Genomic DNA, 23,121 nt, shown 5'->3' with positions numbered 1-23,121 from the left:
AGATAGGATTAAATGAAAATTATGATTCAAATACATGGGAAGAAGAAACATGAGTGTGATGCGAAATTTTACGTTTCAAGATGGAAGTTGAGCCTGACCAGGAGGTGGTGCAGTGTATAGAGCGTTGGACAGGGACGCAGAGGATCCAGGTTCGAAACCCTGAGCTCGCCAGCTTGAGCGTGGGTTCATCCAGCTTGAGCACAGGCTCACCAGCTTGTGCACAGGGTCGCTGGCTTGAGCAAGGGGTCACTTGCTCTGCTGTAGCCCTCTGGTCAAGGCGCATATGAGAAAGCAATCAATGAACAACTAAGGAGACAAAGGAGCTGCAATGAAGAATTGATGCTTCTCATCTCTCTCTCTTCCTGTCTGTCTGTCCCTATCTGTCTCTCTTTCTGTCTCTGTCACAAAAGAAAAAAAAAAAGATGGAAATAACAGACAATCTTTAAAGTTGGTGAATCAGGAAATTGCAATAGAAGTATTACTCAAAAATATGGAGTTAAATAACAAGACATAACAGAAAAAGTGAAAGTGGTATGGTGGACTGAGGGGTGACCAGAGGACAAGGGAATGATTTTAGAGTGGGGTAAGTACTGTTTACTTTTCATTTTACCTTTTAAAGCCTATTTGATATTTTTAAACCACATGCATATACTATTTTGATAAATAAAAGGAAAAAGGGTTGGATCCATCCACCCTATCCAAAGTCCAGAATAGTTCTGACCCTTGATCTAAATGTCTGTCAGCCTCCTCTCCCTGCTGATCACAGGGGTGCCTCACCCTTGCTAAAGTGGAAGTAGATCTCTTCTCCTGCCCTCGGTTTCCTCAGGGATATCGGGGTCTCCGTCTCTGACAGGGGTAGATCATAGAACTTGTATTCCACGTACACCTGTTTTACATTCTCATCAGACATCACTTCAGCTTCTGAGTAGAAGAACAAGCTGAGAATTTCAATGCACATTTTCTCTGAATCCTGACAAGAAAAGACATTCATTTGCTATAGGTCAGTGATACTCTAAGATACTCCATTTAATTAACACATCACACTCTAGCAATCACAGGGATACTCCATCTAATACGTATATATTACTCTTTGAGAACCAATTTATAGGCCCTGGCCGGTTTGCTCAGTGGTAGAGCATTGGCCTGGTGTGTAGGAATCCCGGGTTCGATTCCCGGCCAGGGCACACAGGAGAAGCACCCATCTGCTTCTCCACCCCTCCCCCTCTCCTTTCTCTCTGTCTCTCTTTTCCCCTCCCGCAGCCAAGGCTCCACTGGAGCAAAGTTGGTGGGTGCTGAGGATGGCTCTGTGGCCTCTGCCTCAGGCACTAGAATGGCTCTGGTTGCAACAGAGCGACGCCTCAGATGGGCAGAGTATTGCCCCCTGGTGGGCATGCCGGGTGGATCCCAGTCTGGCACATACGGGAGTCTGACTGCCTCCCTATTTCCAGCTTCAGAAAAATACAAAAAACCCCAAACAAACAATTTATAGGTAACACTGGCATCAAGAGACAATTTGACTGAATTGTCCCAGTTAATGTGTGGGAAATTTATAAAGTGAATCCAGTCGTTCTATCTCCTGGTCCAGGGAATCATGTCTTCAGACCAGCCTTCCTCAGCCATCTCTACATATAGAAAGAATCAAGAAACTTCCTGAGAAGATAGCTTTTCTTCAACTTGCTTGATGAAAACTAATCCAGCATTTTCCTAAGATTAGCTCCTAAAAGACCTGCTGTCTGATGTTGGAGATTACATAGCTGTTTTAACACTACAGCAAAGAGCTGCCCAGTGCTTCCTGTACCCACCTACATGCAGGCCACAGAGAGGACCTCAGACCAGACCACGCGGCCCTCCCACAGCAACTCCAACACTTTGAGCTCCACTTCAGAGTCATGGCCACCACCACCACCCTCTCTTTTAGTCATTCCTGTGTCTACTTTCACACTAGGATACCAGGAGGAGGCCTGACATCTCTCTATGGTCAAGGAGTAGAGTGAGGCCAAGGTAAGCCCCTCCTTCCACAGGGTTGCTGCAAGGTAGTGTCACAGGACTCATAGGAACCAGCCCAGGTCGGCCGCTGCCAGCCACAGTTCTCCCTTTCATCTGTGAGTGCACCCTGGCTGCTTCCTCCCTCTAGGTTGCCAGACTAATGCCTTCACTTTTCCAAAGATCTGCCCCTGTCTTTTTTTTTCTTCAGAAGCCGGTGAAGCTTCTGTGCCTTCTAGGAAGCTCAGGATATAATATTTCTCAAGAAATTTGCAGCAAAACTATCTGGGTGCCTCTTAAAAATAAAGATTCTTGGTGTTTCCCTCACAATGGCCCCACTACAACTCTTCTCAACACCCATCATGAAAACCATTGATTCTATACAGTGTTTTCCAAAATGTGGATTTTGACATTTATAGGTCAGCTTAGTGGGTTTCACTAGCATTTTTTAAAATGAAAAAGTAAGATAGAATATATATGAGAGCATGGCAAATGGTAAAAAAAAGCCTTGTTTCTTGAAACTTTAGTTTACATATGAGTGGGCACAATGTGGAAATTTATTTCTTATATTGACTGTCATTAAAAAAAAAAAAGTGTAGTAGCGCCTGACCAGGCAGTGGCACAGAGGATAGAGCATCAGCCTGGGATGCAGAAGACCCAGGTTCAAAACCCTGAGTTCTCTGGTTTGAGTGCAGCCTCACCAGCTTGAATGTGGGGTCACTGACTTGAATGTGGGATCATAGACATGACCCCATAATCGCTGGCTTGAGCCCAAGGTCATTGGTTTGGGCAAGGAGCCACTGGCTCTGCTGTAGCCCCCAGTCAAGGCACGTATGAGAAAGCAACCAATGAACAACTAAGGAGCCGCAACAAAGAATTGATGCCTCTCATCTCTCTTCCTGCCTGTCTGTCCCTTTCTCTGTCTCTCTCTCTCTCTCTCTGTCTCTCTCACTAAAAAAAGAAAAAGAAAAAGTGTAATAGTGAATCTTATATCAGATGGTCTAAGATGGTTCCTGGGGATCTGCATTTAACTTTTTCTTTTATTGATTTGAGAAAGAGAGAAAGAGAGAGAGAGGAAGGAAGAGGGAGATAGAAACACTGATTTGGTTGTTCCACTTATTTATACTTTCACTGGTTGCTTCTTGTATGTGCACTGACTGGGGATTGAACCTGCAACTTTGGCGTATTCGGACAGTGCTCTAACAGATTAAGCTACCTGGCCAGGACTAACTTTTAGATGTTTAGGTAGGTATAATTTACATGTAGTAAAATTCAAAACCTAAGTGTACAGTTTGACAAATGCATACAACTCTGTAATCAACATCCTATTCAAGATACAGAACATTTCCATCACCCCAGAAAGTTCTCTCATGCCACTGTTACAATTATTTTTCTTCCAAGTGTGTTCCTTTAAGGTGGTGTTCTTTACTGATTCATCAGCACCAGGGCAGAAAATCATTAGTCATTGCAGCTGGTCCTGGTGTCAGCCATGGTGTTGATCCACCCGGTCTTGCTACTTTTCTGGCCCTGGGGCTGAAACACAACTGAGGACTAGACGTTATCTCTAGGGCTTAATGCTTAAGAGAGTGGTCATGTAAGGGAGTTCTATGAGGCTATTCACCAGCCCCCTTGTTTCTCCTCACATGGAGTCTACCACAGGACTAGCAACGTGCCAGAGTAGGAAAGGTCAGGGGGTCTGAACAACATGGCCAGCAATATGCCAGGGAGAGAATAGTCTTCCTGGGAGTGAAATCCCACCCTATATATGTCTGTTGCTAGGCACCTGGGGCCTGCCGCCCTTGTGACCTTCCCTACCTATTGATAGTTTATTGTTCCTACTCTGCTCCTGTCTGTCTAACTGCCTACCATGTCATTTCCCCCTCAAGGATTCTTGGCTCTGACTTCTTTACAGGACAGGGCGTAGAGTCTCTTCGGTAGCTGCTTCCTGAAGAGGGGCAGAGTTTTACTTTTAATAAAATATAAGGCATTCATTAACAACTCCAAATCTATTTTTTAGTTTCTCTCTGTCAGCCAATTTATATTGGGGCCAGGCCATGTTGCAGAAGAATAATAGCTTTTTCTTTCTTGAGGGAATCAGGGTCAAATTTCTCCCAGTTGGCAAGTATTACAATTATTATTATTATTTAATGTTTATTTTATTTATTTTTAATTGATTTTAATGAGAAGAAAGGAGAGAGCAAGAGAGAGACATGAACATCAGTCTGTTCCTGTATGTGCCCTGACCAGGAATCGAACCAGCAACCTCTGCTTCGGAACGTTGCTCTTGTCTAAACCAACTGAGCTATCCAGCCTGGGCTGTTAAAATTATTTTTAAGCTGTGAACGTTATGCTATAGTCTCAATAAGAGATTAGCAGAACTTCTCAAGTGTGTCTGAGGAATACATATTTTACAAATGAGTGGTTCTGTAATCCCTATCTTACCAAAAGAACCTTCCACGATTAATGGGGATGAATATTTTCCCTATAGTTAATAATGAATAACCATCAGACAAGTGGCCTTCAAACTTTTAAGACTCAGTATATGTGTATCTGTATATGTGTGTAAAAAGGTCACTGAAATTCATTGTTTCTAATGAAGTTCATAATTCTCAATCAGATTTGAATCTTTCGTTCAGTCACTCATTCAATAAATACTTACTGAGCACCTACAAACATGCCAGGAAGCATTCTAGGGGTTCAAGAGAGTGATTGTTTTCTTCCTCATTTATAACCCTATAAGATTCTTTTGTTGTTGTTAATTGAGAGGTGAGGATGCAAAGACAGACTCCCACATGCTCTCCAACCAGGATCCACCCAGCAAGCCCCCTACCAGGTGATGCTCTGCTGGTCTAGGCCACTGCTCCGTTGCTTGGCAACTGAGCTATTTTAGTGCCTGAGGCAAAGCCATGGAGCCATCCTCAGCACCCAGGGCCAACTTTGCTCGAACCATTCGAGCCATGGCTGCAGGGAGGGGAAAAGAGAAAAAGAGATGGGGTGGAGGGAGAAGCAGATGGTCGCTTCTCCTGTGTGCCCTGACTGGGAACCAAACTCAGGACATCCACACATCGGGCTGTCGCTCTACCAGTAAGCCAACCAGCCAGAACCAAACCCCACAAGATTCTAATACAACGGTTGTTGAATATACCTGTGGATATTTATTCATATATTTGTGTGTGTGTGTGTGTGTGTGTGCGCGCGCGCGCGCGCACATATCCTCAACCAGTTTCAAAAGAGATTTGAGACTGAAATGTTTAATAAATACTTGTAATGACAGGTTCTAAAGATAAAAAATTCAGCTTGACCAGGCGGTGGAGCAGTGGATAGAGTGTCGGACTGGGATGCGGAAGGACCCAGGTTTGAGACCCTGAGGTCTCCAGCTTGAGCGTGGGCTCATCTGGTTTGAGCAAAAATTCACCAGCTTGGACCCAAGGTCGCTGGCTCAAGCAAGGGGTTACTCGGTCCGCTGAAGGCCCACGGTCAAGGCACATATGAGGAAGCAATCAATGAACAACTAAGGTGTCGCAACGCGCAACGAAAAACTAATGATTGATGCTTCTCATCTCTCTGTTCCTGTCTGTCTGTCCCTGTCTATCCCTCACTCTGACTTTCTGTCTCTGTAAAAAAAAAAAAAAAAAAAGATAAAAAATTCAAACAACTGGCCCTGGTCGGTTGGTTCAGCGGTAGAGCGTCGGCCTGGCGTGCAGGGGACCCAGGTTCGATTCCCGGCCAGGGCACATAGGAGAAGTGCCCATTTGCTTCTCCACCTCACCCCTCCTTCCTCTCTGTCTCTCTCTTCCCCTCCCGCAGCCAAGGCTCCATTGGAGCAAAGATGGCCCGGGCGCTGGGGATGGCTCCTTGGCCTCTGCCCCAGGCGCTAGAGTGGCTCTGGTTGCGGCAGAGCGACGCCCAGGAGGGGCAGAGCATCGCCCCCTGGTGGGCAGAGCGTCGCCCCTGGTGGGCGTGCCGGGTGGATCCCGGTCGGGCGCATGCGGGAGTCTGTCTGACTGTCTCTCCCCGTTTCCAGCTTCAGAAAAATACAAAAAATAAAAAATAAATAAAAAAAACAAAAATTCAAACAACTGAATGATCTCTCTGAGCTCTCCCAGAAAGAATCCTTTCCTTTCCTTTCCTCCAGCCTCCACCTCCCTCAGTAAATCTGCTCACCTTAAGTGGAGTTAAAGAAAGGGACATCTCACAGGCTGGGGATGGATCACAGTACACAACAAAGAGGCAGGTAAGAGGTCCAAATAGGAGATCAAGTGCTGAAGCAAGTCTTCATTTACACCACATCAAGAAAACAATCTTTTCATCCGACTGCATCAAAAAAGTTCTATTCACTCTCAATGTATATTGAGTTATTAACTAAATAACTTGAATTTCCCACTAAGTTCATTAAAACTAGATTTTGAACTTCTGCATACATGGTCATTTAGCACATTGTCATTATTTGCAATCTTGTCACACACTCAATAATCACCCCAGTGTACTTACTGCTTTAGGACGTTTCTGAAACATGGGTGTTACTATGTCATCACTGTCTGTAGTTTGTGCTTCACTAACTTCAGAAGCTTGTTCCAAGGATTCTTTATCTGCTGAAGAAGAGGCTGGAGTTACAGAACTGTTTCAGAGTACCTGTCTAGACAAGAAGAGACTCAGTACCTACATCCTTAATCTGGTCATTAGTTCTGAGAATTACATTTTAACTGCATTGTTAAAAAACCCTTTTTCAAAGATTCACTTATTTGAAAGCTTGTCAAACACACAGGTTTCTCTTTTAAAAAAAATGGAAAAGAAGGAAGAAGGGAAAGAAGGAAGGAAGAAAAGAAGAAAGGAAGGAAGGAAGTTAGTTCATTATTTGTAAGATCTGGAAAAAATGTCCAAGCCAAGAAAAAGCAGAGTAATCAGGGTGTGCGGAAGATTGCGTTTTCCAAAGACAGCCTCAAACTCTACCTGCCATTTCCCATGCTCCCTTTACAACGTGACCTTGACACATTTTATTGGACATTTGAATTTCTTCTTCGTAGAGCGCCTTCTTTGTAGAGCGCCTTTCAAATCTTTTGCTCATTTTCTTATTAGGTTGTTTGTCTTTTTGTTATTGACTTTTTTTTTATTATTTTATTCATTCATTTTTAGAGAGAGAAAGAATGGGGAAGGAGCAGGAAGCATCAACTCCCATATGTGCCTTGACCAGAGAAGCCCAAGATTTTGAACTGGCGACCAGGTCAATGCTTTATCCAACACAGGCCTTTTTTCTTTTTCATTTTCTTTTTTTTTTTTTTTTTTTTTTGAGAGACAGATAGACTGACAGGAAGGGAGAGAAGTGAGGCATCCACTCATAGTTGTGGCACCTTAGTTGTTCATTGATTGCTTTCTCTATGTGCCTTGACCAGGGGCTTCCAGCCAGCCAGTAACTCCTTGCTCCAGCCAGCTACCTTGGGCTCAAGCCAGTGACCTGGTGATCCCGCACTCAAGCTGGCATTCAAGCCAGAGACCTCTGAGTTTCGAACCCGGGACCTCAGCATCCCAAGCCAATGTTCTATCCTTAGCATCATCACCTAGTCAGGTCAGAAATTCTTACTTTTAAGGTAGTCAAGTTTATCAGTGTTTTTCTTTATGATTAGTGCATTTTGTTTCTTATTAAAACTTTCCTTATTCTAAATGATGAATAGTGCTGTTACGAGTACGTGTGTACAAATCTTTGGGTAGAAAAATGTTTTTATTTCTCTTGCATAGATACCTAATAGTAGAATTGCTAGGTTGTAAATTGTATTTTTAAATTTTTCTTTCTTTTTCTATTTTCTATGTAATGTAGGCCACGAAGTAGCAGTGAACTATATGTTTAGTGATGCAGCCCACTGTAAAGTGTGGTCTTCTTTATTCTCCCAAATAGCCCAAGTTAGTAAAGGTTATTTTCAAAAAATACCTTCCCACCAGAAAACTATATGTTTAGCTTTTTTAAAAAAAATTATTTATTGCATGATTTTAGAGAGAGAAGAAGTGAGAAAGAGAGAGAGAGAAAAAAGAAACATCTATTTATTGTTTCATTTATTTACACATTTGTTGGTTGATTCTTGTATGTGACCTTTGTGGGGATCAAACCTGCAATCTTGGCTCAAGCCAGCGACCTTGGGCTTCAAGCCAGTGACCTTTGGGCTCAAGCAGGTGACCATGGGTCATGTTTCTGACCCCACACTCAAGCCAGCAAACCCACACTCAAGCCAGATGAGCCCACGCTCAAGCCAGCAACCTTGGGGTTTCGAACCTGGGTCCTCAGCATCCCAGTTCAATGCTCTATCAACTGCTTCACTGCCTGGTCAGACTATACATTTTTTATTTTATGGGTTCTTCTTCTAGTGTCAAATCTAAGACATCTTTGTCTAGTCTAAGGTCAAATATTTTATCCTATGGTCAAATATTTTATCCTTACAGAAATGTTATAGTTTTGGTTTATCTACTATTTAGGTTTACAATCCATGTATGTAAAATTAACAGATTTACACAAAATTAGTGTATTATGTGGGGTAATGGTCTAAGTTGTTTTTTTCCCCTTCTTTCTGTATGTGGATATCTGATTATTCCAGCACCATTTATTGGAAAGATTAGATTTGACCTGCCTTGGAATCTTTATGGAAAATCATTTGACCATAAATATGAGTTGATTTCCAGATTTGTAATTTTATTCCATTGATCTATATGTCTACATTTATGTTAATACCACCCTGTCTGAATTGTGGTAGCTTTGTAGAAAGTTTTTAAATCAGTTAATACAAAACTTCAACTTTGTTCTTCTTTTAGTCAAACTTTGTTCTTCTTTTGGCTATTCCAGGTTCTCTGTACTGTATTTCTATATAAATTTGGGGAGAACTGCCATTTAATAATTATGAGTGGCCCAATCAATAAACATGGTACATTGAGTCTTTATTTCTCTCAGGAGCTTTTATAGTTTTCAGTTATCAAAATACAATTTATTTTGAAATATTGACTTATATCCTGCAACATATTCATTTGTTTTTGGCTCTAGGGTGTTTATTTCTTTTCTTAATTTTGGTAGATTTCTTATAATTTTTAAATACAAGATAATGTCAATTGCAAATAAATACAGCACTTTTTCATTTCCAATCTGTATAACTTAATGAAAAGATTAAAACCTTCAGTACGTACGATGTTCAACGGGAGTGGTGAAAGCAGACATCCTTTCTTTGTTCTCAGTCTTAAGGGAAAAAGCATTCGGTCTTTTACCACTAAGAAGGTTAGCTATAGGTTTTACTGTCCCTTATTAGTTTGAAGGAATTATCTTCTATTCCTAGTTAGCCGAGAACTCTTCTCAAGAATGGGAGTTGGGTTTCCCTCTCTCTCAAATCAATAGGAAAAAATAAAAAAATAAATAAAGAAAAAAAGTTCCATTTTGCCTGACTTGTGGTGGTGCAGTGGATAGAACATCAGTCTGGAATGCTGTGGTCACTGGTTTGAAACCCTGGGCTTGCCCAGTCAAGGCACATACAACAAGCAAGCAATCAACAACTAAAGTGGAGCAATTATACTTCTTGTTCCATCCCCCTACCCCGCTGCTCTGTAAAAATCAGTAAATAAATCTTTTTTAAAAAAGGAAAGAGAGTCAGGTTTTGTAAAATGTTTTCTTCTCCATCTATTGAGAAATCATTAAGCTTTTATTTAATATAGTGTATTAAATAAATTTTCTGATGTTAAACTAGCCTTGCATTCCTGGAATAAACCCCACTAGATCATAGTGTGCAATCTTTTTAATATTTTTATATTTTGCTGGATTGGTTTAATATTTTATTTACAATATCAAACCTTGTTCATAATGGATATTGGACTATAGTTGATTTTTTAAATGTCTTTGGCTTGCTTTGGTTTCAAGGTAATACTAGCTTTATAATTGAATGAATTAGGATGTTTCTCTTGCTCAACTATTTTCTGAAAGAGACTATGAGGAATCAATGGGTTTTTTCTTTAAATATTGATATAATTCATCAATGAAGCCATTTGGGCCTGGACTTTTTGACATGTGAAGTTTTTAGTTTTTTAACTTATTGAGTTTAGAGAGAGAAGCAGTCATCTGTTGTCTACTTAGTTGTGCGTTCACTGGTTGCTTTCTGATTGGGGATCAAACCAGCAAACTGGCATTTCAGGACGACACTCCAACCGACTAACCAAGATAACAGGCCAGGGCAACATGGGAAGATTTTCTTTTCTTTTCTTTTTTTTGTATATTCCTGAAGTTGGAAACGAGGAGGTAGTCAGACAGCCTCCCGCATGCGCCCAACCGGGATCCACCCGGCATGCCCACCAGGGGGCGATGCTCTGCCCATCTTGGGGCTTTGCTCTGTTGTGACCAGAGCCATTCTAGTGCCTGAGGCAGAGGCCAAGAGCCACCCTCAGTGTCCAGGCCAACTTTGCTCCAATGGAGCGTTGGCTGCGGGAGGGGAAGAGAGAGACAGAGAGGAAGGAGAGGGGGAGGGGTGGAGAAGCAGATGGACGCTTCTCCTGTGTGCCTTGTCTAGGAATCAAACCTGGGACTCCTGCACACCAGGCCAACGCTCTACCACTGAGCCAACTGGCCAGGGCCAACATGGGAAGATTTTAAATTACTAACTCATCGTCTTTATTTTTATAGGTCAGTATTGATCTTCTATTTCTTCTTTAGTCAGTTTTTGAAATTTGTATATCTCTAGGAATTTTTCTTCTGCATCTAAATTACAAAAAGTTGTTCATAATTTTGTAATTCTTTTAAATATAGGATTTTTAATGGCTCTGCATTCACTCCTGGCTTTGCTAACTTGTGTCTTTGCTTTTTTTTTATCTTGATCAGCACACCAGTTATTAACTTGCTGCTTCTCAGATCAAAATAAAAACCTCATTGTTTGCTCTGCAATAATAGCGGTGGACTTGTACATATTTCTTCTTTTCCAGCTGGCACTATGTTAAGTTTTGTCAGTAGAGGGCATTGGAGGATCACTGGAGAAGAAAAACGTTTCTTTTCCTAGTCCCAGTGTGCTCATTTGGGCAGGCTCCTGTAGCAGATGGGGACTCTGCAGACCAGACTCCTGCAACAGGCCCCCGCAACTTAGGGCCTGGCTCCAACAGCACACATAATTTCCTGCAGAATACAATTCTGGTAGCACATGGCTTCTGCAACATCCAATTCCAGCAATTCCTAGCAGCAGGTAGCACATAGCATCTCCCCATGGACAGCTTCCCTGCTACCACATGGGAGTGGGTTTGCTATGAAATGTCACTAATTTGGCACCTGTCTGTGAGTAGTTTACTGCCACCACTCCAGAGGGAACTTGACAATTGTTATCCAAGGCCATTTTATTTATCTCCATGTGACCCAAGGCTCAGAGATCTCCAATTTTTGGTTGAATAGCTCTTCTTCATAGAAATGGAGGGGTTCTTAAAGCTGGACAGGAAGGTGTATATTTTGCAACACTTTAAAGATGAGGATCAAGCACTCTGAGCTTTCAACCTGATGAGGAGCAATGCATCTTTGTTCCATCATCTGGACCTGTCTAAAGCTGCACATGAGAAGTAGGAAGGATCCTGCCCTGACTGCCAAACCATCACATGACTGTTTGTTTCTTATGCAGCCAGTTCATGCAGGCACCTGGAAGCTGTCCAGGTCCGCCAAGCTCCAATGAAGGCTCTGTGTATCCTAGCTGCTGAGGGCATGTGGACACAGACATCTGTGTTTGATGAAGAAGACCTCAGGAGACCTGGGTCAAAGGAGTCTGACATCTGTTCTTTCCTAGACAAGAACATTCTGCAGAAGAGCAAAGGCTGTGAGGGCTGCTACACCTTTATCCATCTCAGCGTCCAGCAGTTTCTTGCCATGATGTTCTATGTTTCAGAGAATGAGGAGCAGGAAGGCAAGGACAGCCTCAGGTGGGACATTGGGGATGTTGAAAGAAGAAAGACCAAAGAACACCAACCTGACCCAGGTGGACTACTTCTTATTCAGCCTCTCCAATGAAAAAAGAGCCAAGAGGCTGGAAACAATCATTGACTGCCAAATGTCAATGGGGCCAAAGACTACTTACTAAAATATAAAACACAGGGTCGCCAGCTTGAAAATGGGATCATTGACATCTTACCATTGTTGGCTTGAGCCCAAAGGTCACTGGCTTCAAGTCCAAGGTTGCTGGCTTGAGCCCAAGGTCACTGGCTCAAGCAAGGGATCACTGGCTCAGCTGGAGCCCTCCCCCACCCGTCAAGGCACATATGAGAAGCAATCAACAAACAACTAAAAGTGCTGCAACCAGGAATTGATGCTTTTCATCTCTCTCCCTCCCTGTCTGTTTTCTCTCTCTCTCTCTCGTGCGCGTGCACGTGCTTAAAAAAAAAAAAAAAAGGCCCTGGCTGGTTGGCTCAGTTGTAGAGCGTCAGCCTGGCGTGTGGAAGTCCCAGGTTCGATTCCCGGCCAGGGCACACAGGAGAAGTGCCCATCTGCTTCTCCACCCCTCCCCCTCTCCTTCCTCTCTGTCTCTCTCTTCCCCTCCCACAGCCAAGGCTCCATTGGAGCAAAGATGGCCCGGGCACTGGGGATGGCTCCATGGCCTCTGCCTCAGGCGCTAGACTGGCTCTGGTTGCAACAGAGCCAAGCCCCAGATGGGCAGAGCATCACCCCCTGGTGGGCGTGCCGGATGGATCCCGGTCAGGCGCATGCGGGAGTCTGTCTGACTGCTTCCCCGTTTCCAGCTTCAGAAAAAAAAAGATGAGTTTGATGCTCCAATCCAGAAGCTGCTGAACAAAATCAAAGAAAGAAACCCACAACTGACTATTGAGAATGACAATCAAGATCCCAGAAAAAAGCCTGACCAGGCAGTGGCACAGTGGATAGAGTGTCGGACCGGGATGCAGAGGACCCAGGTTCGAGACCTCGAGGTCTCCAGCTTGAGTGCGGGCTCATCTGGTTTGAGCAAAGCTCACCAGCTTGAGGCCAAGGTTGCTGGCTAGAGCAAGGGGTCACTCGGTCTGCTGGAGCCCCTGATCAAGGCACATATGAGAAAGCAATCAATGTACAACTAAGGTGCCACAAGGAAGAATTGACATTTCTCATCTCTCTCTCCCTTCCTGTCTGTCTCTCTCTCTGACACTCTCTCTGTCACACACAAAAAAACGATCCCAGAAAAACATATTCTTCTCATGACTTCTTTTTTTGAATGTAGATATGAATTATATCTATTACCTTAAATATTGCCTCTGTCTCTTCTTTCTTTTCTCCTACATTTAATTAAATGTAGTTTGGATCTCTTCATTTTATGTTTTATGTCTTTTTTTTTTCTGTGAATCATTCATTCTACAATAAAGTAATGGATCTTCAAGGTGATAGTGAACATCCTATTAGTCAGTGATGTTAGTTGCTGGGTCAGATGTTATTTTGCCTTGGATGTGCTTCTTGCTTACTACATGAAACAATAACTTAACTTTGTATGAATGAAATGCCTATATCTCAAGTATATTAAGAGAGATAAAGGTGAAAGCATTGATGAAAAAAGAAAGTAAACAAATTTATTGTCTTACAGGTCCAGAGGTCAGAAGTTCAAAATCAAGGTGTTGGAAGCTCACTCCAAAGGCTCTAGGGGACAATCTGGGTTTCCTTTGTTCCTTTGCCTTTTCTAGCTTCTGGTGGTGCCCAGAATTCCTTGGCTTGTGGCCACATTACTCCAATCTTTGACTTCCTGGTAACAGTGCCTCCTTTTGTTCTGCATGTGTCTCTCCTTAATATATTTTCATTAAATTTGGAATCCGCTCAGATAATCCAGGATGATCTCTTCATCTCAAGATCTTTAACTTGCCTGACCAGGTGGTGCTGCAGTGGATGGAGCATCAAAACTGCGATGCAGGCCCTGGCCGGTTGGCTCAGCGGTAGAGTGTCGGCCTGGCGTGCGGGGGACCCGGGTTCGATTCCCGGCCAGGGCACATAAGAGAAGCGCCCATTTGCTTCTCCACCCCCCCCTCCTTCCTCTCTGTCTCTCTCTTCCCCTCCCGCAGCCAAGGCTCCATTGGAGCAAAGATGGCCCGGGCGCTGGGGATGGCTCCTTGGCCTCTGCCCCAGGTGCTAGAGTGGCTCTGGTCGCGGCAGAGCGACGCCCTGGAGGGGCAGAGCATCGCCCCCTGGTGGGCAGAGCACCGCCCCTGGTGGGTGTGCCGGGTGGATCCCGGTTGGGCGCATGCGGGAGTTTGTCTGACTGTCTCTCCCCGTTTCCAGCTTCAGAAAAAAAAACACAAAAAAAAACAAAAACAAAAAACTGCGATGCAAAGGACCCAGGTTTGAAGCCCCGAGGTCACCAGCTTGAGCATGGGCTCATAGACGTGACCATGTTGCTGGCTTGAAGCCCAAGGTCACTGGCTTGAGTAAGGGGTCACTGGCTCTACTGTAGCCCCGGGGTCAAGGCATATATGAGAAAGCAATTAATGAACAACTAAGGAGCCACAACAAAGAATTGATGCTTCTCACCTCTTCCTATCTCTTTGTCCCTAACTGTCCTTCTCTCTGTCTCTGTCACACACACACAAAAAAACAACCCCAAAACTTTAACTTACATCTTCAAAGGTTCTTTTTAAAATAAGGTCACACTTGCAGGTTCTGGGGTTTAGGACATAGACATAGCATTTAAATTAACCCATATTCTTTGCTTTTTCATTTCTTGTTGCATCTTTGTGTTTTCTTCTGGGATAATTTTCCTTCAGCCCAGAGAACAACCTTCAAGTTTTCTTTAAAATGTAACCTGGAAGCAAACTCTCCATTTGTCTTTAAATGTCCATTATGGAAGGATATTTTTGTCATGCAGAGAATTCTTGGTTGGCAGTTAATTTTCTTTAAACACACTGAAAGTATCTTGCCATTGGCTTCCAGCTATAGTTGCAGCTCTTGACAAATCAGTTACCATCTTACCAATGCACCATGGCTGTTATTTTCTTTTAAATGGATACTTTCAATATTTTCTTTTCTATATTTTTACTCTGATATGTCTAGATTTATTTTTACTTATCCTGCTTGTTTCATTTAATTAAATTTTAATATCTTTTATTAGTTCTGGAGAGTTTAAGTCATTATCACTCTAAATACTGCATTTCTCCTTTCTTTCTTTTTTCCTACATTTAATTGTGTTGCTTAGACATTCTTATTTAGCCCTCTATGTCTCTTTTCTTCTCCTCTGTATTTCCCATCCTATTGTCTCTCCTTGTTTTATTCTGGATATTTTCACCAACTCTTACTTCAGTTGTGTTTAATCAGCTTTTAAGCCATATGTTTCTCTCAAAAATTTTGTATTTAGCAGTTCTGCCATTTTTATTAATTTTCATATTTGCTACATATTTTGCAAACACTTTGGGATTGATTCAGAAAAAACCACCACCGATAAATGGATACCAAAAGTATTAGGTGAAATTTGATGGGGAACAAGATATTTATAGTCTCAAAACATCTTCTCATAGATTACTTAATATAATAATTACAAAGGGAAATAATAACTCTGTGATTGGAAATCCTGGCAGATGCTTTCTTACCCATGAGAAACATCACCAGTAATGAGATAAAATAACTAATCAATGTAATGAAGACCCAATATTAATTTTGTGGCATTCTTGTAAAAAAACTCATGACCTGAATCTAATTATGAAGAAACACCAGACAAATCCAAATTAAGAAGGAGAACTTTATAAAACACTACACCTATAATCTTCAAAAATGTCAATATCGGCCCTGGCCGGTTGGCTCAGCGGTAGAGCGTCGGCCTGGCGTGAGGGGGACCTGGGTTCGATTCCCGGCCAGGGCACATAGGAGAGGCGCCCATTTGCTTCTCCACCGCCCCCTCCTTCCTCTCTGTCTCTCTCTTCCCCTCCCGCAGCCAAGGCTCCATTGGAGCAAAGATGGCCTGGGCGCTGGGGATGGCTCCTTGGCCTCTGCCTCAGGCGCTGGAGTGGCTCTGGTCGTGGCAGAGCGATGCCCTGGAGGGGCAGAGCATCGCCCCCTGGTGGGCAGAGCATCGCCCCTGGTGGGCGTGCCGGGTGGATCCTGGTCGGGCGCATGCGGGAGTCTGTCTGACTGTCTCTCCCCGTTTCCAGCTTCAGAAAAATAAAAAAAATAAAAAAAATTAAAAAAAAATTTAAAAAAAACACGTCAATATCATGAAAGACAAAATAAAAATGAGGAACTGGTCCAAATTAAAGAAAACTCAAGGGACATGACTAAATACAATGTATGATGCTAGATTACATAAGGGGCGAAGTCTACTACAATGACCATTATTGGGACATTTGGCCAATTCTGAAAATGGATTCGACATTAAATAATAACACTGGGATACAATTATTTTCATTTTCTGTTGCATGAAGTTTTAGAACTGTTTTTATATATTTCTGCCTCATTGATTCCAAATCTGAAATCCGTTTTTTGGTGCATGCTCGAGCTTTTATGCAATTTTAATTTCTTTTTGTTACAGTTAATGGTATTATGCATTGGTTTTTAAACTGGAGTTAAAGGGCAACGACTCTTGGATTGAACATAACCACAAGGCAATTAATGTTTTACAAACATCACTTTTACATAATTGTAGTTGTTTTTAAATGTAAAAAATTATTATCTGATAAATACACCCTCTTATTTTGTTTTAAGATTGAATCATGGCTTCTTCGAGTAGGCATAAATGTAAGAATAGTCCTGACACCTTCTGTTATATATGTGGCTGTTACACACTTCAACATCAAAGGCACAATATTTCATCATTTGTGACACATGCATATATTGCCTATTTTCAGTGGTTCCAATTGGTTATTCAACTCATCTGCGAGAAGATTATAATGACATAAAAATTGTCCTAGACTTTCTGAAGTATGAGGAGCATAACTGGATCATTTGTGTGGATCTTAAAATGGTAAATTTCCTGCTAGGACAACAGAGAGGTTTCACGAAATATCCTTGCTTTCTGTGTTTGTGGGACAGCTGAACTCAAGAGAAACACCGGACACAGAAGGAGTTGCCAAAACGTGAAGCTCTGGAAGTAGGGATGCAAAATATTGTGAATGAACCTGTAGTTAATCGAGACAGGATCATTTTCCCCCTACTTCACATCAAACTTGGCTTAATGAAGCAGTTTGTTCAGGCTTTGAATAGAGAAAGTGAATGCTTTCAACATATTATTTGTGTTTTTCCTGCCTTGTCTTTCGAGAAGATAAAAGCAGGTATATTCGATGGACCTCAAATTCGAACCCTCATATGTGACGAAGAATTTGCCAGGAAGATGAATAAGGAGGAGAAAGCAGCATGGCAGTCTTTTGTGGCAGTTACGAAGAACTTCCTTGACAACAAAAAAGCAGAAAACAATGAACTTCTGGTTGAAAGTATGCTGTTGGCTTTCTGTGACATGGGATGTAACATGAGCATTAAGATTCACTTCCTGAACAGTCACCTTGATAAGTTTCCCGAAAATCTTGGAGCTGTTAGTGATGAGCAGACTACTGCTGGAGCACCAAATGAGATTGTCCTCAACAAGTACACAAACGCAAGAGCTATAAATGCTAATTTTTGCCTGAATAGAATTAAAATAAGTTTTGTGCAAATTTTATGATTAAAGTAAGTGTTTTAATATGTTCTATTTTGAAATTGTAGACAAGTTCTGATATGCAATCATATCTTTTAGTGTATCAGTGTATTTACTGCATTATATAAATTATTATATTTTCACAAAGATGGTGCCCAAGAAGACACTCTACTTCATTATGTTAAACTAAATGTTGAAAATTTTACAATAAGATGAAAACCTAAAATCTTGAATTGCAAAAGAACTGTAGCTTACAGAGAAAAACTAATGTCAGATTTGAGATCAGCACACTCAAATTAGGTAAGAACAAGTGTTTTTGTGGATGCAACAAAAATTTTGTTCCCCAGTGTAATATATCCATGTTAAATTTACAAACCTGGTAATTATACTTTGATTATATAATTTCTTCTTTCTTACTGAAATATATAGCAATAAGGGGGCATAATGTTTGCAACTTATTCTCAAATGCTACAGAAAAAAATGATAAAGCAAATGTAGAAAAATGTAAAAACCTGCTGAATTTGTGTGAAGGGTTTATATGGTATATATTTTTTCCTTATTCATGAAACTCTTATGTAAATTTGAAATTATTTAAAAACAAAATGTTGTGCCCTGGCTGGGTAGCTCATTTGGTTAGAGCATCATCCCTATATGCAAACGTTGCAGAATTGATACCCAGTCAGGGCACATACCAGAATCAGCCAATAAATGCATAAATAAGTGGAAAAACAAATCAATGCTTCTCTCTCTCTCCCTCTTCTTTCCTCTCTCTCTAAAATCAGTAAATGTTTAAAATTTTTTTAAATGTTTTTAAAAACAACATCAATTTTTATAGCTCCAGTTCCTTGCTGAAAATTTAAATTTCAGTTTTATCTCCATAAAACTAGTAAACACAGTTGTTATACAAGTAGTGTTTGATAACTCCCCTATCTGATGTCCTGGTAGGCACCGAATCAGCTCTTGTCCCTCTGGTCCTACAAGTGCTCAAAGTACAATTCTGCCTCTCAGAGCAGAAGAGGCTCAGAATGGGGCTGCTTTCTGAGGTGCCCGACCAGAGCGGGACATTCTGCCCTGGACAGACACCAGAATCAGACTACATCCTATTTCCCTACCCCTAAAGTCCACCAAATGCATGGCTCTATTACTCCCCCATACCCCCCGGACCAGCAGTGTCCCAGGGCAGAAGCAGTCCAGCTCACCCTCTCTGAGTTCCAATCATTCTCAGATCTAGGTTCAGTAAGTCTTTTCTCTCTTATTGGCTCTTTAATGTTTTTAAGAAACATTAAGATTTTTTTAGCCTGACCAAGCAGTGGCGCAGTAGATTGAGCGTCGGCCTGGGACACGGAAGAGCCACGTTCGGAACACCAAGGTCACCGGCTTGAGTGCAGGCTCATCAGCTTGAGCGTGGGGTGGCCGGCTTGAGCGTGGGAATATAGACGTGACTCCATGGTCACTGGCTTGAGCCCAAAGGTCACTGGCTTGAAGACTAAGGTTGCTGGCTTGAGTCTAAGGTTGCTGGCTTGAGCAAGGGGTCACTTGCTCTGCTGTAGCCCTCTGGTCAAGGCACAGATGAGAAAGCAATCAATGAATAACTAAGGTACCGCAACAAAGAATTGATGCTTCTCATCTCTCTCCCTTTGCCTGTCTGTCCCTGTCTGTCTCTCTCTCTGTCTCTCTCACTAAAAAAAAAAAAAGATTTAAAAAAAATATTAACTTTAGCTTTTTAGTTGTCATCAATATGAGAGTTGGTTTGTATAATCTGAAATCATATCTACTTCTCATTGTAACAAAAAAAGCTTTACCTTCATTTAAAAGGAATTTAGATTAACATCACAAATGAGCCAGTCATACTCCTTCTATTTCTTTGTAACCATGATTCACAAGACCCTGAAATGAATTAACATCTTATAATTGATTGATAATTCAACTGGCTATAGCTAGCTTTAAATATACAAAAAATTACCTTCTTTGAGAATTATACCTTAACTGGCCTAACTATCACACTGTAACATAAAACTGAGACACGGGTCTTCAGTACTAATTTTCCATGTAAAATTTAGCAATAGAGATGAAGGAGGAAAGTAACTTTCTTGATAAAATAACTCAATGATTAAATAGAAAAATTGGATTTAAAAAAGACAATACCATTTATGGGATATAGGTCTTCATTTTGTATCGGTGGTGAAGGGGATGATGTCATTTTCTGTTCCTTTTGCTGATCTTTTAAATCATCATCTATGGAGATATTAAGCCCTGAGAATTTCCATTCAGTGTAGTTTACTTGCTTCAGAATAAAAACAACAAATAAAATTACATGTAATTATATTGCATAATTATAATAATTTAATAAAATCAATAACCACATAAAATTACAAATACATGTATACAATAATTACTATAAATTATTATAACATAATAATGTAATATATAATTATGTAATCATATAACATTTATTATCTCATATATACATAATTTTAAATGATACTAGTAACTTTCACCCAGTTTCCTATGAAGAAAAGGCAGTATCAAGCACATAGCAGATGTTCAATAAAGACTTTATTTTGATTACAGTTGAAGTGGACTGGTGTTTTAAAACTGGTAGTAGGCCTTGCCAGATAGATTGGTTGGTTAGAACATTGTCCTGAAGCACAGAGGTTGCTAGTTTGATTCTCAGGGCACCTACAGGAACTGGTTGATGCCCCTCTCTCTAGCTCTCTCTCCCTCCCTCCATCTTTGCCTCTCTCTCTTCCTCTAATGCTAAAATCAGTAAATAAACAAAAATTTTTTTAAACCTGTGGTACACGGCCCTGGCCAGTTGGCTCAGTGGTAGAGTGTCAGCCTGGCGTGCAGGAGTCCCGGGTTCGATTCCCAGCCAGGGCACACAGGAGAAGTGCCCATCTGCTTCTCCACCCCTCCCCTCTCCTTCCTCTCTGTCTCTCTCTTCCCCTCCCGCAGCCAAGGCTCCACTGGAGCAAAAGTTGGCCCGGGCGCTGAGAATGGCTCCATGGCCTCTGCCTCAGGCGCTAGAATGGCTCTGGTCACAACAGAGCGACACCCCAGATGGGCAGAGCATCGCCCCCTGGTGGGCATGCTGGGTGGATCCCAGTCGGGCACATGCAGGAGTCTGTCTGACTGCCTCCCTGTTTCCAGCTTTGGAAAAATACAAAAATAAAATAAAATAAAATAAACCTGTGGTACACAATCTGTTGAATTAAATTACAATGAAATGAACAGTCCAGAGGTTTATCAAACCTCTTGTGTTTGTGGAAACACATAGTATCCACAAAAAGCAATGATTATTGCTTATCTTGTGTGTCAGCTTCTGCTTTTTCCTCTGAAAATAATGTACTTGGGGATTCTACAACCCACATTTTAGTTCTTCAGGGTTTCTAAGGCCTTACCTGTATTGTATTTCCATTTAAGATGTTACAGCTAAGGTACTCCATTCTGTTCTTTTCTTGAATGCCTGTTCTTCTGCCATGTTTTCTTCTTGAGTAGCTTGCCACCTGGTGTTCCCTTTCCTTTCTTTCTCCCACCTGAGGGGCTTTTCTCTTAGCTAGATATTGGTCAGCTTTAATAGGAATCTCAGCAGATACCACTTGGTCCTAAACGAAAGGATCAGAGACAGCCTTATAAGATGATAGTTTAACAGCCTTGACACTCAAGAAAGGAATTTGTACGCTAACATTAGACTTCATTTCTCTCCTGCCATAGAGTTGAGAGATGCTGTCTCTCTCTTCTCCCCACAATAAAACCCCGAGTGTTGCTCCAGCAATTGCCTCACAGCATTATGAAGTTGCTAATTAACCCTCCGAGTAGTATTTTTCATGTTCGCTGACCCCCAGAAGTAAGTTTCTTTTTCAAAAAATGAAATTAGTTCCAGTTCCAGTTTTATTAACTTAAAATCATGTTTGTTTGATAACCAATTTATGGAAACAAGAAGAACAGACATTTGCCTTTTCTTTAATGTTGCCTTACACATTTTTAAAACAAATCAATTGTACTCTGGATGGTTGGGAGGCACAAGGACGTACATGAATGTTCATACTACTCAAAGGGTTAAATCTGCAAAACACATGACATTCACAGAAGGAACTTCTTTTCCCCCAATTTTAGTACTGTTTTATTCGACTATGTCCCACAGGATCGGTGGCATTCTGCTACCTGGGGAGGAAAGGAAGCCTCTTCCTCAGGAGATGAGGTCTCTAAACTGTCCTTGGCGTTGTTCTCCTCAGTCTGAGCTACTGGCTTCAGGAAGCTCTCTGGAGGTAGGTAGCAAGATTTCCAATCCAGTTGTACCTGAATAGACCCATTTGGTTTCCCCATAGGGTCAGTGAGGTTAAAATCACCTGAGAGACAAACAGACATTAAAATCTGATCAAATGAAATAGGCAAGTGAGCATTTATCAGCAACTTATCTATTGCTCCATTTTTTAATTCCACCATATTTTGTTTGTAATTAACTAACATTCCTCAAATAATCATGATAATATGCTCAGAAGTAACATAGAATAGCCTTGGATATTTATATTACCACAGAATATTTACTTCTAATATTCTCCTAAAATATTTGAGGCAGAGGCGGATTTAACGGCAGGTCCCCCAAGGCGTGCGCCCTGGGCTCCGACTTCTGAAGGGCCTCACAAAACCCCAACTTTACACTTTTTCTGATGACACCAAGTTTGGTTTCATATGTGCAATTTTAATATTGATAATACCTAATATTTTTTATTTATTTTAAAATATGGTTAACATGTATTTTTATTTTCCCTGTCTCTCTCTTTTCTTTAACGGGCCCAATATTTTCTTCTGGGCCTGGGGCCTCAACCGACCTTAATCCGCCTCTGTTTGTAGGGGAAGCAGGGTATCTACAGGTTTCAGTAAAGGGATAGTCAAAGGATATATGGAGAGGTATAGCTTGCTTGTCATCAGTCACCCCGTCAATAAACAAGATCACATTATTATTATCATCAAATACTTACTATTCCTTAGGTATACCAAGAAAACCATGGTCTCTACCCATGTGGTCCTTATTTCTAAAATAACAAAAGCCAAGAAAACTTTAGCAAAATGGCTTTTCCAAAATGCTAGACTTTTGATTTGTAACACTGACAAATGTAACAGATGATTCACATTGTCTCTCCTCTTTGGCAAAGGACAAGCTGTGAGCAGAAGTGTCCGCACAAATGTAAAGCACTTGTGGGGCCCTGGATGGTGGCTCAATGGACAGAGCACCAGCCCGGCGGAGGGACGTCCCAGGTGTGATTCCTAGTCAGGGCACACAGGAGACATGTGTGCTCATCTGATGCTCTTCCCCTATCTGTCCCCCTTCTCTCCCTCTACCCTTCCCACAGCCAGTGGCTCAATCGGTGTGGCCCCGGGTGCTGAGAATGGTTTGGTTGGTCGGAGCACATCAGCCTTGCATGCTAAAAAGAGCTCAGTACTTAAACATTGGCCCCAGACTGGGTGGGTCCCGGTCTGCTTCACTATTTCCCCTCCTCTCACCTATAAATAAACAAATCAAGCAAGCAAGCAAGCAAGCAAGCTCTTGTGGTATTGGGAGGAGAGAGGC

The 23,121-nt window shown here is 41.7% G+C and overlaps 1 protein-coding gene and 1 non-coding gene across 10 annotated transcripts in view; both read right to left on the bottom strand.

Annotated features, from left to right (window-relative positions):
- Positions 1–23,121, bottom strand: part of RPGRIP1 (RPGR interacting protein 1) — an 80,285-nt gene that overhangs the window by 11,867 nt on the left and 45,297 nt on the right. For 8 of the 9 annotated variants that reach the window (XM_066388214.1, XM_066388221.1, XM_066388219.1 and 5 more), the window contains 5 exons: positions 21,714–21,898; positions 20,951–21,154; positions 19,695–19,833; positions 6,475–6,575; positions 778–970 (listed from right to left, as the gene is read on the bottom strand). In XM_066388214.1, coding sequence (XP_066244311.1) covers positions 778–970; positions 6,475–6,575; positions 19,695–19,833; positions 20,951–21,154; positions 21,714–21,898 — 822 coding nt within the window. The remainder of the gene's footprint in view (positions 1–777; positions 971–6,474; positions 6,576–19,694; positions 19,834–20,950; positions 21,155–21,713; positions 21,899–23,121) is intronic. The other variant, XM_066388216.1, reaches the window with a different exon arrangement.
- Positions 7,789–7,936, bottom strand: LOC136377925 (small nucleolar RNA SNORA4). The gene has a single exon (XR_010746528.1). It is a non-coding gene; the product is annotated as a small nucleolar RNA SNORA4 (small nucleolar RNA).

Source organism: Saccopteryx leptura, chromosome 6, assembly GCF_036850995.1.
Source record: "Saccopteryx leptura isolate mSacLep1 chromosome 6, mSacLep1_pri_phased_curated, whole genome shotgun sequence".
NCBI lineage: Eukaryota > Metazoa > Chordata > Mammalia > Chiroptera > Emballonuridae > Saccopteryx > Saccopteryx leptura.
The sequence above is the reverse complement of the archived record's forward strand: the minus strand, read 5'-3'. Positions and strand labels throughout refer to the sequence as shown.